Raw genomic sequence first — 15403 nt, 5'->3', positions numbered from 1 at the left:
TACTAGGAAGTCTTTGTCATTTTCTTTTGAGCTCAGCAGTATGGTTGGTTGGTTGGTTTGTTGGGTTTGGTTTTTTCCCCCGCAGTAGAGATACATAAAAGTTTAGAAGTTAAGCCTGAATCAGTGACCAGAATTGAATTCTAGATATGCAGAAGGCTATGCAGAAGATACACATAATCCTGGTTGAAGTCATTATTAAGCATTGCTGGGATTTGTGCTGAGAATAGGAAATCCCTGGAAGTGGTGTTGAAAGAGAGATATAATACAATATATTTGAAAAGTAGAAATACATTCAGATAGTATTTTAGCAACATGAAAGATTGAAAGGAAACTGCACTAGTTAAGTGAAAGGTAGAAAAACTTAGGTTTTGGCAATTTATGCACCTATCATATGCTTTATGAAAATTCATCCAGAAAATGGTACATATGTTAATGTAATTTTGATTCTTCTTTTGCCACATTGTTACAGTTCTTTGTTTTTATTTCTTTTTTAAGGAATCCAAAATGTACTCAGCTTATTCTGTGCTGTGCTTACAGAAAATAAAGTTCTCTTTCACTCTGCAAGTTTTCAGAGGCTCAGTGATGCCTGTAGGGCTCTGGAGTCTTTGATGTTTCCCCTCAAATACAGGTGAGTTGAGTTTTGATTTTTCAAACTCATCAACTGACTTTATAACAAATTTTTTAACTTATATCACATGGTTCTTAACAAAAGGAGTTATTCTATGTTTGTTTAAATAAGCCAAGTTTTTCATGTTCATACATAGAAGTACCCAGTATGTACACATAATTATTAAAAATGATTGAATCGTGACAGTGGAAACAATTAAAGAAGAAAAATCCTACCTACAAATACTACTGAAACCCTACTCACAACATGAATTGGAAGGTAAAACTTGACAGTGATGATCCATGGTTAAATGCATGGAAAATATATTTGGGATATCTAATAACAGTAAGCCAACAAGCAAGATGAGGTGCATGGCAGGAGAACAAGAGATTGAGGTCATAAATTGAAACAGGAGAGAGAGGTTTGTGACAGTATGCAGGGTAAACATGTTTTATTATGAGGCTAACTAACCAGTGGAACAGAGAACCTATGGAACTTCCTTCCCTGTAGGTTTTCAGGACACAGGACAACTTGGTCCAGATTCAGTGTTGACCCTGCTTTGAGCAGTAGGTTGGACTAAATGATCTCCTGAGGCCCTGTACAACCCAAAGGATTCTGTGGTTAAGATCACAGCTACGTTAGCTTGTTATCACAGTTTTAGGTTGGTGACAAATGTTCACCGGAGAATGGATTTAAATGAACAAATGAATCCACTCAGAAGGCCACATCTGAATCCAGCATTTTGAAATGGAAAACTTAATGTCAAGCTATTTGATTTGGGTTTGGGTTGTTTTGTTTTGTTTTCGTAGGAAGAAGGCATCTAATTCTGACTATTTGCTTCAAAAGATGCTTGTATTTTGATAGCATGTTTTTATTTAACATATTTCAGGTATGGGCTTCCTTTTAGTGTAGAAGAAGCATGAAAAAATTGAAATTGAGTTTTGGAATATGTTTGTTAATGCTAAAATAGTAATGACTGTACATTTTTAATAACTGTAAGTTAGATATTGAAATGCTGTGATCAGTTTAGTTTAGACCCAGATTTTCATGTTGCTCTGAAAACACTGATTTTTTAAATTGTCAAATCAAGTAAACAATATCTGAAATAGTGTTCTACCTGTAATATCTAGCTGTCATTTCAGTTTCAAGCAAATTATTTCACTTAAAGATATTTTAAAAATACAGGTATTTGTAGTAAATTTAATACATAACACGAAGATTTTTTTTTTTTAAGAAAAATGTTGCCTTATGTGAAATGGTAGTCAGAAGCTTTTATTTTATTTTATTTATTCTTTTCACAGTTATCCGTATATTCCAATTCTTCCTGCACAGCTGTTGGAAGTTCTCAGCTCACCAACTCCTTTCATAATTGGTGTACATTCTGTATTTCGCAATGACATTCATGAGCTTGTAAGTGTGTCTTATTCATAGTCACAATGTCATTTGTGATGTTTAGTTGTAGAGATTTTTTTGTGTTTCGGAGGCATTTGTGTGAAAAATGCATAGATTTTTAAAATACTATTGTCAAAAGCAAGACAAGGCAATCAGGAAAAGGGAAAAAGCATAAATTCTTTTGTAAATACATTGGCACTATGGAGGACAGAGATTATTTAATTCTAGTGCAGGGTGGGAAGGAATGGATCCATTTCCAGCTTTGTCATGTACTTGTCATGAGTTTAAACAATTCACTTAGGATATTCAAATACATCCTCAATTATTTTATCCTTATTTTTTAAAGCATGTGCTTGGAAAAAATGAACCAGGGTTACTGAGGTCCTGGGAACATGTAATGGTACTTATGGTTCTTTTGCAAACAGTCTGTTGGATATCTCAAATCATTGAACATAGACTGGGAACATCCAGAGCAGAAGTCACTTTTGAGAGTTCGGCCTAATTTTGTTTTCTTTGGTTTAAATTCATTTTTCATGGCTAGATTCAGTAATACAAAGTATTTGGAGTATTTCCTTTATCAAAAGCATTCTGTACATTAAAGTTAGTACTGTTTTAATTTATTTTAACTGATGTACGAATCATGAAATTTGAACAGTTGTGCTTTTAAACTATGCCTACTCTATTAACTACTTGATAATGTTTTTGTTTCTCTCTTATAGTTAGATGTAATCATAGCAGACCTGGATGGAGGCACAATTAAAATTCCTGAATGTATTCATCTTTCTCAGCTGCCAGAGCCACTGCTACATCAGACTCAAATGGCGCTTTCTCTAGTATGTTTTCATACAAACCCCATTGTCCACCCTCTTACATATTTTTAAATAATGAAAAATTAATTTCAATATTAAATCACTTTCAAACACACTGGAGATGTGAGATCTAAAACTGATTCATGCCAGCATTTTTTTTTTTTTTAGAAGAATTTACAGTTATTAATAATTTAGCATTGAAATGGTTTTTCACTATTCAGGAGGCAGGTAGTGATTTTTCCTTCCTAAAAATGTTGGTTGGTTTGTTTGTTTTTTTTTTTAAATAAAAGTTCAACCTCATATTTGAACAGCATTGTTACTATTCAGTTTAGCTTTTCTGTTTTTAAGCCTTCATTTCAATTCCTTGTTGTCTTGAAGTTTAACAACTCAGTAACCAATTAGCCTTAAAGTTTATTTGTATGATACCCCTATATCAGTATTCAGGAATGATTGATTCTATGTTAGGGAATCATCAAAAAAAGTGGTTCAGTTTGTCTTTTTACTATCATTTTCATGTTAGAAATCACCATATTTGGAGGCTTCTAAACAAGGCTTATCTTAAGGAGAAGAATTTTCTTTCAATCTGTTTCAGATGAATCAACTCTAAAATCCCTAACTGTAGTAACTAACTTCATTGATTGTAAAGGAGGTTTTGCTCACTAGCTCACTTACAGAAACCTGAACCTGAGAAAGTCATCCCACCTTTATTTCTGTACAGTCTTCATAATGTAACTTAATCTATTATTTGAGCTTCTTATTTATCAGTGAATATTAATTTGAGAAAGAAGAAAAAGAGTAATATATCCTTTCCTCAACAACATGAGAGGAAAAAATTCTTGTTTAAAAAACTCTCTAGGTTTTGCATCCTGATTTGGAAACAGCAGATTATGCATTCCCTCCCCCACGAACAGCTTTATCACACTCAAAAATGCTGGTAAGATTTCTGTGTTATGTTTGACTTTCTTAAGTTGAAATTTTAGACTAGCTTGATTTAAGAATTTCTATTTTGTCTTTTGTTTTCCATATTCATATTCTTTATAGTATTCTTGGTGGAGCAAAGAAATGCCTTTGGACTTTGCATTCTGCCGTCTTTGGGCAGTAGCTTTCTAATGGGTTAGAAGTTTTTATGAATGCATTTACATAAATATGGAAGCACCTTATTTTCTTTTAATATAGCTATTTATCAAGTTAAATCTGTGCCTCCCTATTTGTAGACCAGTAAAGCTGCAGCATTTTACAGAAGTGGACAAACTGGTCTCCTTGTGTGTTTGTGTAAAAGTTGTCTTATAGACACCTCCCCCACCAAAAAAAAAAGGTTCAGAAATATTAGAAATGTCATTGAAGATTTTTAGAGTAAATGTGAGTATAGATAGGAGTGGCAGCTGTTTCAGCAAAACATAATCACTGATTTTACAATAATAATGACAGTTATTATACTCTGTATGCTTGGACACATTGGAAAAGGAGTTACATGGTTTTTAACCATACATGGTTAAATGGCTTTAGTGAACTTGAACCTGAGTGAAATGATATGTAGTTGTCGATACTGAAAAGTCTGTAGAAAAGTTCTCTACTAAAACCTAATTAATTTCAAGTAGTTGCGAAGCCATGATAACTTAAAAACTTGCTGATTTTAGCCTGTAGGAGTGTCTAGAATTGAATTTGAGTTAACTTTTACAGTTTGTTTAAAAAGTCCTTTGAAACACCATAAACCCTGAGGGTATTAAAACAGTTTTTAGTACCTCAGGTTTTAGACGTGGCTGCAGTCTGAGTAGGTAGCTGAAATAAAATAACATGGGTGACACAGGATTTGATCACAGTCTTTTGTTGCTTCTGGGCCAGCTAAAAATGTCACTGCCCCACGTCTGCCCCCAGCTGTTCACATAATTTCCATTAGTCCGTTAATGTTTATGTAAGCGCTCTCTTACTCATTTAAATCAAAATAAACCAGGACTTTCAAGTTCTACTGTTTGAAACTTTTTAAACTAATCCCATCTTATTTTGGCTGGAGTAGATGTGAAGACATGAGCAGGAGTAGTCCTAGACAAGTAGCTGAGCAAACTTGGAGCAATCTCCTCAGGTGGAGGAGCTACAGTTGATGACTCTGGTGGTGCCTGTGATGCTCTGAGCCTGGTTCCCATAGCAGCAGTAATGCCAGCTTAGGCTCCTGTGGTTCCCTGCTGGCCCTGCCCACTCTGATGGAATTACTTGTGTGGTGCTGCAAGGCCACGCTTATTTTAGGGAATAAATGGAGGCTAAAATACCCTCTTTCCTTTATTTAGTGTCAGATTTCTCTCATGACAGTTCCTTTATGTGGTTCACCACATAACCATTGGAACAGTTACACTTGTACTGTTCAGAGCCTGTTGGGCAGGCATAGAAAAGAGCAGTTAGGAGAAAATGGGTGAATAGGTACTAAATCTGTCACTGCCATCTGCTACAGTGATACTGTAGCTTCATGTAAGATAATGTCATATGTGTGCAAGTATCTCCACTTCTGTGCTACCCTGCTGCATTATCTGACAAATTTGTAGGCATTTCTCAGATAGCTTTATACAAAATGTGGCAAAGCTTAGAATACAGAAATGTTTTGATGGCACATTCAATTCCGACTTACAGGACAAAGAGGTGCGAGCGATCTTCCTTAGGCTGTTTGCACAGCTCTTCCAAGGATACCGGTCATGTCTTCAGCTGATCAGAATTCATGCTGAACCAGTAATTCATTTCCATAAGGTAAGACAGAAGCAGTTCTATATATTTAGTTAGTATTTGTTTGTGTCATGTTATTCACATGAGCTTGCCTTTCAAATGGTGTTAAATTTTAGAAGATAAAATAAGCATATAATTTTGACATAGTGATATGTAAATGCATTTTAGTGGAACTAATTGTAGGGACAGTGGTGAAATCTGAAACGAAGTTAATGTTAGGATTTCATACCAAGAAACTTCTAAGGAATTGTTAAGGAATTTTGAAAACATAAATATGTGATTAGAAGACAAAAGTACTAGTTTTCTGATTTATTGCTTGTGAGATTTATTAAATTTGTACATCAAGTTTCCTGTAACATCACAGATTAATTTGGGTGTAAAAAGTTGGCGAATACAAAAGATTTAACTAGAATATACCACATAATACTAATGTTGTTGAAAACGTTTAAGTGCTACTATATAAATGGTTGTAGTATTGATACTGATAAAATACACACCTTTATTTCTGTCTTTATTGCAGGCAGCCTTCTTGGGGCAGCGAGGCTTAATTGAGAATGACTTTCTAACCAAAGTTCTCAATGGAATGGCATTTGCTGGGTTTGTGTCAGAGAGAGGTCCTCCATTCAGAGCCTGTGATCTTTTTGATGAGGTGAAAACAGTTTCTATATTCTCAAGTAAATTGAAATGTACCTATGGCATTTCAGCATGTGAAAAACGATTGAAGTGCTTCAGAATGCTGGCTGTTTATCGTATGAAGTTTATAGTAAACCTCCCAGTTCTCATTTTCTACTAAGCATACATTTCAAGCTTACTTCCATAAAATCATGCCCTGCTCACGTGTAGGATTTTAAATAGTTGAATAAATCATGGTAATGCTGATCCTGGTGTCAGGTTTGGAACTTTATATTTCATCACATGTGCTAGTACAGAATTATTTTAAGTAATGTAATTATCTCAGAAACATTGAGGAAATAATTGAGAAATATTAAAATATATACCGAACAACATAAACTGGGACAAACATGGGGTTTTTTCTTTGAAAATATTTGTACTGTTGTGGCGTTTATTTGAATGTAGAGTACAAATAGAGGTTGGTATTAATTCTGCACAGTAGAAGAATGCATGAAAAATATGCATTATAGTATTAGAAATGTTAAAGCAATGTTTTAGGTAAGTAGGACTTTATGTATTAGGTAGGACTATAAAATCTAGTAACAGCAGCTCTATAAGAAAGTGAAAATGTCTCATGTTCCAGAGCAAGTGATGTTGCATGCTTTTCAGTGTTTGGTTTTCTTAGTTTAGTTTCAATTTAAGATTAGCATTTCATAACTGAAATAGGAAAGAAATTATTTTTAGTTGAATTGTAATATTTATTTTATTTTTTTTTAAGTTGGTAGCCTTTGAAGTTGAAAGAATTAAAGCTGAGGAAGGTAATCCACCAAAAATGATAAAGCATGTTAGAGAACTTGCAGAACAGCTCTTCAAAAATGTAAGTTCACTGTACCTGCTGCACTTGTAGAGTTGAGATAATAACATTGAAAATTCACATTTCTGAGATAGGGTCAGTATCTGAAAATGAAAATGGTTAGTTGTAGTAGTCATCGTCTGCGTTACAACAAAAGACTTTGGAACTTTAAATGTCAACAATTTTGTACATATCAAAAAAATTCAATGTGCTACTATTGTATTACCTGTTAACTACTGCTATTTAGCATTCTATTTTCTTAGAGTCTATTCACTTAGCATATAATAAACTGTTACTTTCTCTGATGCAACCTGTCCATGCCAAATACAGCTCTTATTTTGCCTCTCAGCAATTTTCCTTATGAAAACTGCACATCCAATGTGGTATGCTTTTGGCAGATATTTCCTGCTGTGCTAACCCAGTACCCATTTCTTACAGCCTGTTACCTAGAATACCATCTCCTGTTTTATTCTATAATTTCTTTGTGTTCTTTGGTGCTTTTGTAAAATCTCTTACCATTAGCTGGTTTTTTTGGGGGGGTTCTTTGTTGCCTTTTTTTTTTTTGTGTGTCAACTAATCTCCTTCCCCCTCCCTCTTCTTGTGGTTGGTTGTTCAGTCTCCAGGGAGCAATATCCATTACACAGTCAGTTAACACCTTTATCACCCTTCCCCATAACTATGATTTACATCTATCTACACTTCTCTAAAAAACCCACAAAAGCTAGGAAGTACTGTAAATTCTGGGGTGGTTTAAGGTTTATGAAGGAGGTTGTGTAAGCATTCCTCCCTGCCCCCGAAATGAATTGCCTTTAAGGATTTTGTCAATGTCAATGCAGTCTTTGTTTGGGGTAAAGTTAGTGTCTTCAGACACACTCACTTATGTGCTCCATCTCTTTTCTTCTGAAATTGCCAGATGACTTTGAAGGAAAGAATTTATGTACATTTTAATCTACCTTGTTGATAGTAGTCATTAGAAGAAAGAGACAATAAATAATTTTGGACTAAATCCATTTCACATTTTAAAATGTGTATAAAATGTTTCTTGTCCATATGTCATAAGGCGTACTTATTGGAGTATTATAACACAAATATCCTTGCACAGACACTTCATACTTACAATAAGAGACTGTATCTTGTGGAAAATGAGAAACACCAAGCACCAAAATTTTTGTTACATTGATTTGTTTCATCCATGAGATGTCATCTGTAATAAAATCTTACTTATTCCCATGGTATACCTCCACATCCTATGACATTCTTTTAATGATGGGTACTGATGGAATCATCTTTTATTTTGAGCTAAATTGGAAATAAAAACTTCTGAATAAATATTAAATACTCTCCTGCTAATTTAATAGTTGTGCTGTGTAAAGCAATGTGCGTTTTCCAAATTCGTGGGTTTTTTTTCAGGTTAACACTGTCAGAAGATGTGTTAGTTGACAGTTTTGCAACATTCAGGACTCTTGATTTAATTAGAAGGTCGATGGGCATTATTGAAGTAAACTGGTATTTTTTTTTCAGATGGCAGAGACAAGTGAATTCAAATTTGGGGATAAGTGAGGAGTATTGCACTGAAGTTGCATGAGAATCAATCTGTTTTTTAAAGAAGTTTTTATTTCCCTTTAATATAAGCATATAATTATTATGGTACTGTCCCAAAAATAAAGGAAATTGCTTCAAACAATATAGTTATTGTTATGATACCAAATTACTCCAAAGGAAATGGTGAATTTGCATTTCTTTTCTCATGAATATAGATTTTTTTTTTTTTAGAATGAAAAAGCCTATAAAGCATAAGTGAATGTGCATATGTGCAACTATACAATTATTTCTTAAAATCGGTGTCAAAACTAATTCATTTTTGGTTTTTATTATAACTTTTTTCTTTTGTTTTTTCTTAAACTTCACTACCACTAATTCAACGACTTACTGCATTTGAAAGTCATATTTTTAGTAGTTACGCCTACACTATGTTTGAATAAAGCCCTGTGATGAGTAACGTTACTTCTGTAAGTTATGCCTAGAGCTACCTGATTTTAAACTCACTGCGTGACATATTTTGACATCTTGTTCCACAGCTGTAATAGTCATCTTATTGTAGCTGTGACAGTCTAAGTACAAGACAAAGTTTGTTAGGGAGACATAATGTTAGTATTCGTCTAGCTGGTACGAGTGGAAAATCTAGACAAGATTTTAGCATGTACTGCTTCAGTAGTTGAAGACATGAGACCTGCATTCCTAGTAGCATATATAGTTGACGTTGTTTGTGATGTCCAAGATTAAAGTAACTTTCTGTGTATTTTCTCTGGATTTCTCTTGTCTGTGAAATGGAATGAAGGATAGTTATTTTCCCTTTCTGGCTTTTTCTGCTGTATGTTATCTTTTATCCCCTGATGAGACTGTGTTGCCTTTCTCTGCCTTTCTTTTCCTGACATCTATTGCTTGCATCCCTGTAGCTAGTGTTTTGGCTTGGCTAATTAAATTTTCCTGTATAGAGAATTTGTATGGCTAAGTATCTGGTTTGTTTTGACTGCTTTTTCTCAAGTTGATGCATTTTTCTCCACCTTGCTTTTGGCTCACATAAATTGAAGTTACCAGGCTAGCTCTTGTTTACGAGTTCTACTGCAAGTCAGTTGTCCTCATACAACAGAAACCAAATTGATTGAGTAGCACTCTTGGCAGTGATACATAGCAAGTAATAAGTCACAGTGTAGTCAAATTGTGTAACAGTAAATTCAAACATGATTAACAATAACCCCTCGTATATGAGCAAAGAGATTAAAATATCCTGTTTTGTTTGATTGTTCGTTACACTTCTCAAGATGTGAGATATGATCTTATGGATGGTGGTAGTATTCTCATGGAACATGTAGATCTTGGTTGTGTTTTGGAGAAGGTACTACCTGAAGCCATGAAAAACAAACAAACAAACCCCAAACAAACAAACAAAAACTCTGGAAAGATTGTCAAACACTTGAAGAAAAAAATTAAAAGAGTGAATTTTCATGTCCTACTCTCTTCAGGATGTCTTTCTGGAAAGTGTGTTTAAAATAAGCTGAAATTAATGTGGAGGCAGTTGAATGAATCTTGAGTGATACATGTAGTCTTTCCACTTGCTGAGCACCAGAGGCAGGAGAAACATGTCCATATGTAGGACCACATACTGCACCTAGAATTGACAAACACTAGCAGAGTTTACCTACATAGAGCAAGCCTTCAAATAGCCCATATACAGTCACATCTCTGTTGTATGACAATTATTATGGTAAAACTAATAAGTCAGTGTTCTGCAATGAGAAACTGTTTTTTTAATTATCTTAATTTTGAAGACCTCTGCAAGAAAACACAAAAGCCAAGGATAGAAGTTTTATTTGGGGCTTCTTATTACAGACCATAAAAACGTGAGTGAAAAATCATGTAGGCAAACATTTATCTTCACAGTGGAAATTCTTAAGTTTTGCAATAATAGAATTCTTTGCTATACTTTGAGAAAATCCCAAAAACTGATGTGGCAGCTTCTTTTTACTATCCTTGTAATTTATGACCAACATTTGCTCTCTTTGATCACCTGTGTTTTTTCATTTTTAGTGCAAACAGTGAGCTGTGTGACATATTTTTATGGGACATACAGAAGATAGAAAATTGGTCTCTGATGAGGGATGTACATAGTTTGATACAACATGGTACAAAAATGAATTTTCATTTTGTAGTCTTGATCAATGAGAATGTTTCTCAGTGCTCGATGGAGAGATTGTATGTTTCAATATTCTTCAACACTCTCTCTAAAAAAGAGCTTGATTGTTAAACTAATTTGCATCCAAGTCCTAAATATTCAGTAAGCTGCATAAAATCAACCTAAGTTAAGCAGTGATTTTCTTTTGCTCTCTTTCTTTCTGAATTTTGCATGTTGAGAGAAATGGTTTCATAAAAGCCTTTAACAAAGTTGAAAGTGCAAATAATGAGTCAAGGGTCATATGAACACGCAATATTAGTCAGATGCATTTGATACTCGACTTCTTAATCTTTCAGGTATAACAGATACACAAAACAGCAATAAAATTGGATGAAACAGACGGTACTTCTGCGTAATACATTTGTGTATAACCTTTTATTTTTGACCTTCAGGAGAATCCAAATCCCCACATAGCATTCCAGAAAGTTCCACGGCCCACGGAGGGCTCCCACTTGCGGGTTCACATCCTCCCTTTCCCCTGGATCAATGAATGCCGGGTGCAGGAGCTCCTCCAAGAGGGCCTAGCAAGGAGTCAGGGTGCACCCCCTGCCGCCCGGGGGGACAAGAAGTGCGTTGTTCCTGCCGGTCCCCCTGTTGGTATGTGTACTTGTTCCCCAACCTCTTTGTCATCCTGTCTGATAAACTGAAGATATAGTGTGCCTGCAATGTGTTTTTCCCAATTTCATGTTAGTACAGTATTTTTAGTAATTGTAGTAACCTTTAGTGAGTAGATCTGCTTTACTTTGCCATTTTAAAAGCCCTTTTGCATCAGCCTTTAGTTAGTACTCAGACATACAGAGTGTGAGTGGCATAATAACTAACAAAAAGGAATTTGATCTGAGTTAGACTCAACTATTAAATTAGATAATGTCTAGTCATCTGAGTTTGATGAATATCACCGTAAGTTACTTGTAGGACTGGCTGAACCAAACTTTGAACTGTTTCTCCTTCGACACTGGTGGAAGAGATGTAAATGACTGGAAAAGGGCAATGAAAAACATAGCATCTGTCTCAATATAAATAGGCTTGTCAATTTATTTTTATTGCCAGAAAAATTAGTCATAGTCATATTTACCAGAGTGAATTTGGTGTAAACAAGTATGTTTAGTAAACCTGCAGGACACATGAAGCTGGCAGATAGTGAAAAACTTCTGAATGATGACATTAGAAAAGTCAGTCTTGAAAAATTTGAGATCTAACCTCTAGTCTGTTGAATTTTGTCTTTCTTTGCAATTCTTCTTCAAGTAAGGTATTGCACTTGCATAGACATCATCAGCTGGTTAGGCAACAGTTTCTAATTAATTTGAGGATTATAATGATCATTGGGTAAACATGACCCAACTGTATGAAGCTATTGCAAAAAAGACAAATGTCTTAGTAGGATATATTAACAGGAGTACAGTCTGTGAACCCTGGGGAGAAATCCTTTTGTTGTACACAGTAAGACCTCAACTGGACTGTTTGTGTCCATTTTTGGACACTGGAAGACTGTCTCCATTTTTGGTTCTGTTGGAGGGAGTCCGGAAGGAAGCAGTAAGAATGACCAGTGGTCTAGAGAATGTGACCTACCAGGAAAGATAGAGAGTTGTTTAGACTGAAAAAAGAGGACTGAGGGAAGACATAATAGCAGTCTTCAATTACATAAGAGATTGTTAAAAAAAAGTAATAAAATTGCAGCACAAAGCTAGACTTATTTGTCAGGAAAGACTTGGTAAATGAGGACTGTGAGGCAGTTGAATGTGTTTCTTGTTCTTGTGAAGCTGTGGAGTCTCTGTTATCACATAACTTTGGGAACATGTTAGACAAACATGAGAAGTAATGTAAATATAGTTGATCCTGTCTAGGGACAGCAGGATGAACTAGATGTTCCCTTGAGGCCCCTTCCAGCCCTGTTTCTCTTTGAACTTATGTAAGAAGATGATGAGCTTTATTCACCTGCCTTTGCTGTTGACTATATCATTGAATCTGTTACTTATAGAAAATGTAAAGGATATGTGCTTGTGTTCTGCTGACTTTCTTTAACAGGCTAGATGCAAGAGAAGGTTTTCTAGCTTAATAAGCTAATTCCAAGGACCAGTTTTCACATTTGTACTTCCTGCTGTCATGTGTGTCAAAATACTTGGAAATTAGGAGCTCATTATTATCTACAAGAAGGGCATATTCTGCATTTATATTCTGTTTACTTGATACTAAAGAGAAAACGAGAATGTTAGTTCTTCCTTTCTGGGTTTTCCTGAAAATTTGGAGCTAAACACCCACATTAAGAAAATAATCTTTCAATCTCTGCAAATTGGAATCTAGTTGAGAGAACAGGTTTGTTAGGTTTTATGCCATGCCACAGAATTCTTGGCATGGCAAATTAATTCTTTAGGAAAAAATAGTTATCTACTGCTACAAAATATGCGAGAACATAAACTGCAGAACACACTTTCTGAAATTAATTTGTATCTGTTTATGTGTTTCATTAATATGTTAGATTGGAATCTCTTTGTGCCCGTATGAGACAAACAGAACAATAGTAAAGAGAATCAATTGCTCTGATTAAAATTCAGAGCACTCTCTTTTTAATATAGCAAACCAGATATTCAGGATCTTTTCTTCCCATCTACATATGCCTACTAATGATATATGCTTACTAGAACAAAAAGGAGAGCATGTTAACATTTTTTGTTTGTTTAAAAAGAACCTGCTGTTATTCTTTGTGGCTCTTGCAGAAGACAATTCACAGATGTGTATTCTTCTTTCTCTTTGTTAGTTTCCATAATGGAAAAAGGAAGCACAGTTTTCAACAGCGCACAAAGGCTGGAAGTTGTTAGAAACTGCATCTCATTCATTTTTGAAAACAAATTTTTGGAGACTGAAAAGGTGATAAAATTTTATCTTTCCCAAATAAGACTCGGTTCGCTTAAAGAGGGAATAGAGACTGACCTTGTTACACACCGTATTTTGAAGTCTTGTTTCAAATACTAGTGATTATTTTAACCATTTCAATCAATGAAATAAGCACTAAAATTAATCATCTAAGTACTCGATATAATATGAAACTAAAGGATTTGAAATCCTGTTTGTAATACTAAATGAGTATGTTGATGTGCTTTTGCTAATTTGTGTTACTATTATAAATAGTATTGTTCACAATATTTTTTTTAAAAGGGGTATATATTGGTCTGGCAGTTTTGATAAGGGGAAACAGAAAAGGCATATATAGATGTTTTGATGTTTGTCAACCAATGCTCTTATGAAATTTTCAATACAGTAAACTTTGCTGCTTTTAAAATCAGTAATTTTATAGAACTCAGATGAATGTAAATATTTGGCATATCTGTCTTCATTAAAATGTGCTAGTGAGTTGTCATCCTTGACATCCTTATTTTTTACATTAATAAATTGCCAGGTTTTATGGATTAAAATAGAATAGAATTTTCAATTACTGATTCTTGTATAGTCACTGAATCTAATTCTACATATGAAAATGACTGTAAAATCATTTTAAGAAAAATTTATCAGAAAAATAACACCTGTATATCTCTGAAGCTGTGCAGCTCAAGACAGAAAGTGAGCATTTCTTGATTTGCAAGTTATGTTACAGAAATGCATATAGGAAGAGTCCAAATAAAATGTGTAGCTCTCTTTAAAGAGTTTTTATCCATGTGTTACAACGGTGAATTTTAACCTCTTTGAATTATAGGCACTTGGAAAATGTCAGTTTTTTGTCCCCCGCATGGTAAATTCATTGTTAGACAAGAGGCTGCCTTTTCTTATTTACCTGTTACCACCCGTTAAATCTAGTCTGTAGGGCCACAGCTGATAATAATTGTAGCGCCTGCTGCGTCCTTTAAACGTTGGCATGAGTATTCAGTTGGCACAGTTCTAGGGCAGAGTGCCTAACAGCCTTGTGACCACATTGCTATGAGAGGTATGCCTCTTCTCAAGCCATTTGTCACTACTGCTTATCAAAAGGCATGCTGGTTGGCCTTGGTGCTCTAACGTGAGACCTGGCCTGGCTGGTACAGAATAGGGCACTTGCTTTCCTGCACAGTAATCCATTTCTGATTTCACATCTGTTCAATGACTGTTCATATTCAGTATTTTCTATTTACAGATGTAGGTGAGAAATGTTGTTTAATGCATTTGAAAAAAAATATGGGAAAAACTTAATGATTCAAGCTCAATCAACAATTGTGTGAAAGTTTACTGTTCAAGCTGATGAGTCATTTCCAAGGTTATATTTTACTATACTGTCACCTACAGCTTCATACTGAAGAATGAATGATATTCAGTATAATAGTGCCATTTAATTTCATTTTCATGAAGTTAGGTTTTCTTCTCTCCAGACCCTGCCTGCAGCTCTGAGAGCCCTAAAAGGAAAGGCAGCACGGCACTGCCTGACACAGGAGTTAGGCCTGCACGTTAAACAAAATCGAGCAATACTGGACCATCAGCAGTTTGACTACATTGTGCGAATGATGAACTGTGCTTTGCAGGTACAGCATGTGAAAGCTTTGTTCTTTGATTGTTTTGTTATTATGAGAAGTACAACGTTATTTAGAGTGATGTGAAGAAGCAAAGTAATTAAATTACTGGCCCATGTACTACAATGATGTGGCAGATAATATTTGACAGTGGATTTAAGATAATTTGTTGTTGAAAGGATAACGGACAAAATGCTCAGGTCTGGACAGATCTGC

General features: G+C 34.8%; 1 protein-coding gene across 1 annotated transcript; it reads left to right on the top strand.

Moving 5' to 3' along the window:
• Nucleotides 1–495: 495 nt before the first annotated feature.
• Nucleotides 496–15199, top strand: LOC103775925 (myotubularin-related protein 13-like; the record flags this gene model as incomplete). The annotated part of the gene is made up of 11 exons (XM_008943398.1): nucleotides 496–628; nucleotides 1909–2017; nucleotides 2719–2832; nucleotides 3665–3742; nucleotides 5428–5541; nucleotides 6038–6166; nucleotides 6908–7006; nucleotides 11108–11312; nucleotides 13471–13580; nucleotides 14404–14439; nucleotides 15050–15199. Coding segments are annotated over 11 exons (1277 nt in total), but the record flags the coding sequence as incomplete, so codon positions are not given.
• Between the last annotated feature and the right edge of the window lie 204 nt (nucleotides 15200–15403).

The sequence above is a fragment of the Merops nubicus genome, unplaced genomic scaffold (genome assembly GCF_000691845.1).
Source record: "Merops nubicus isolate BGI_N331 unplaced genomic scaffold, ASM69184v1 scaffold10607, whole genome shotgun sequence".
In the NCBI taxonomy this organism is placed as follows: domain Eukaryota; kingdom Metazoa; phylum Chordata; class Aves; order Coraciiformes; family Meropidae; genus Merops; species Merops nubicus.
This window is presented reverse-complemented; position numbering and strand designations above follow the sequence as displayed.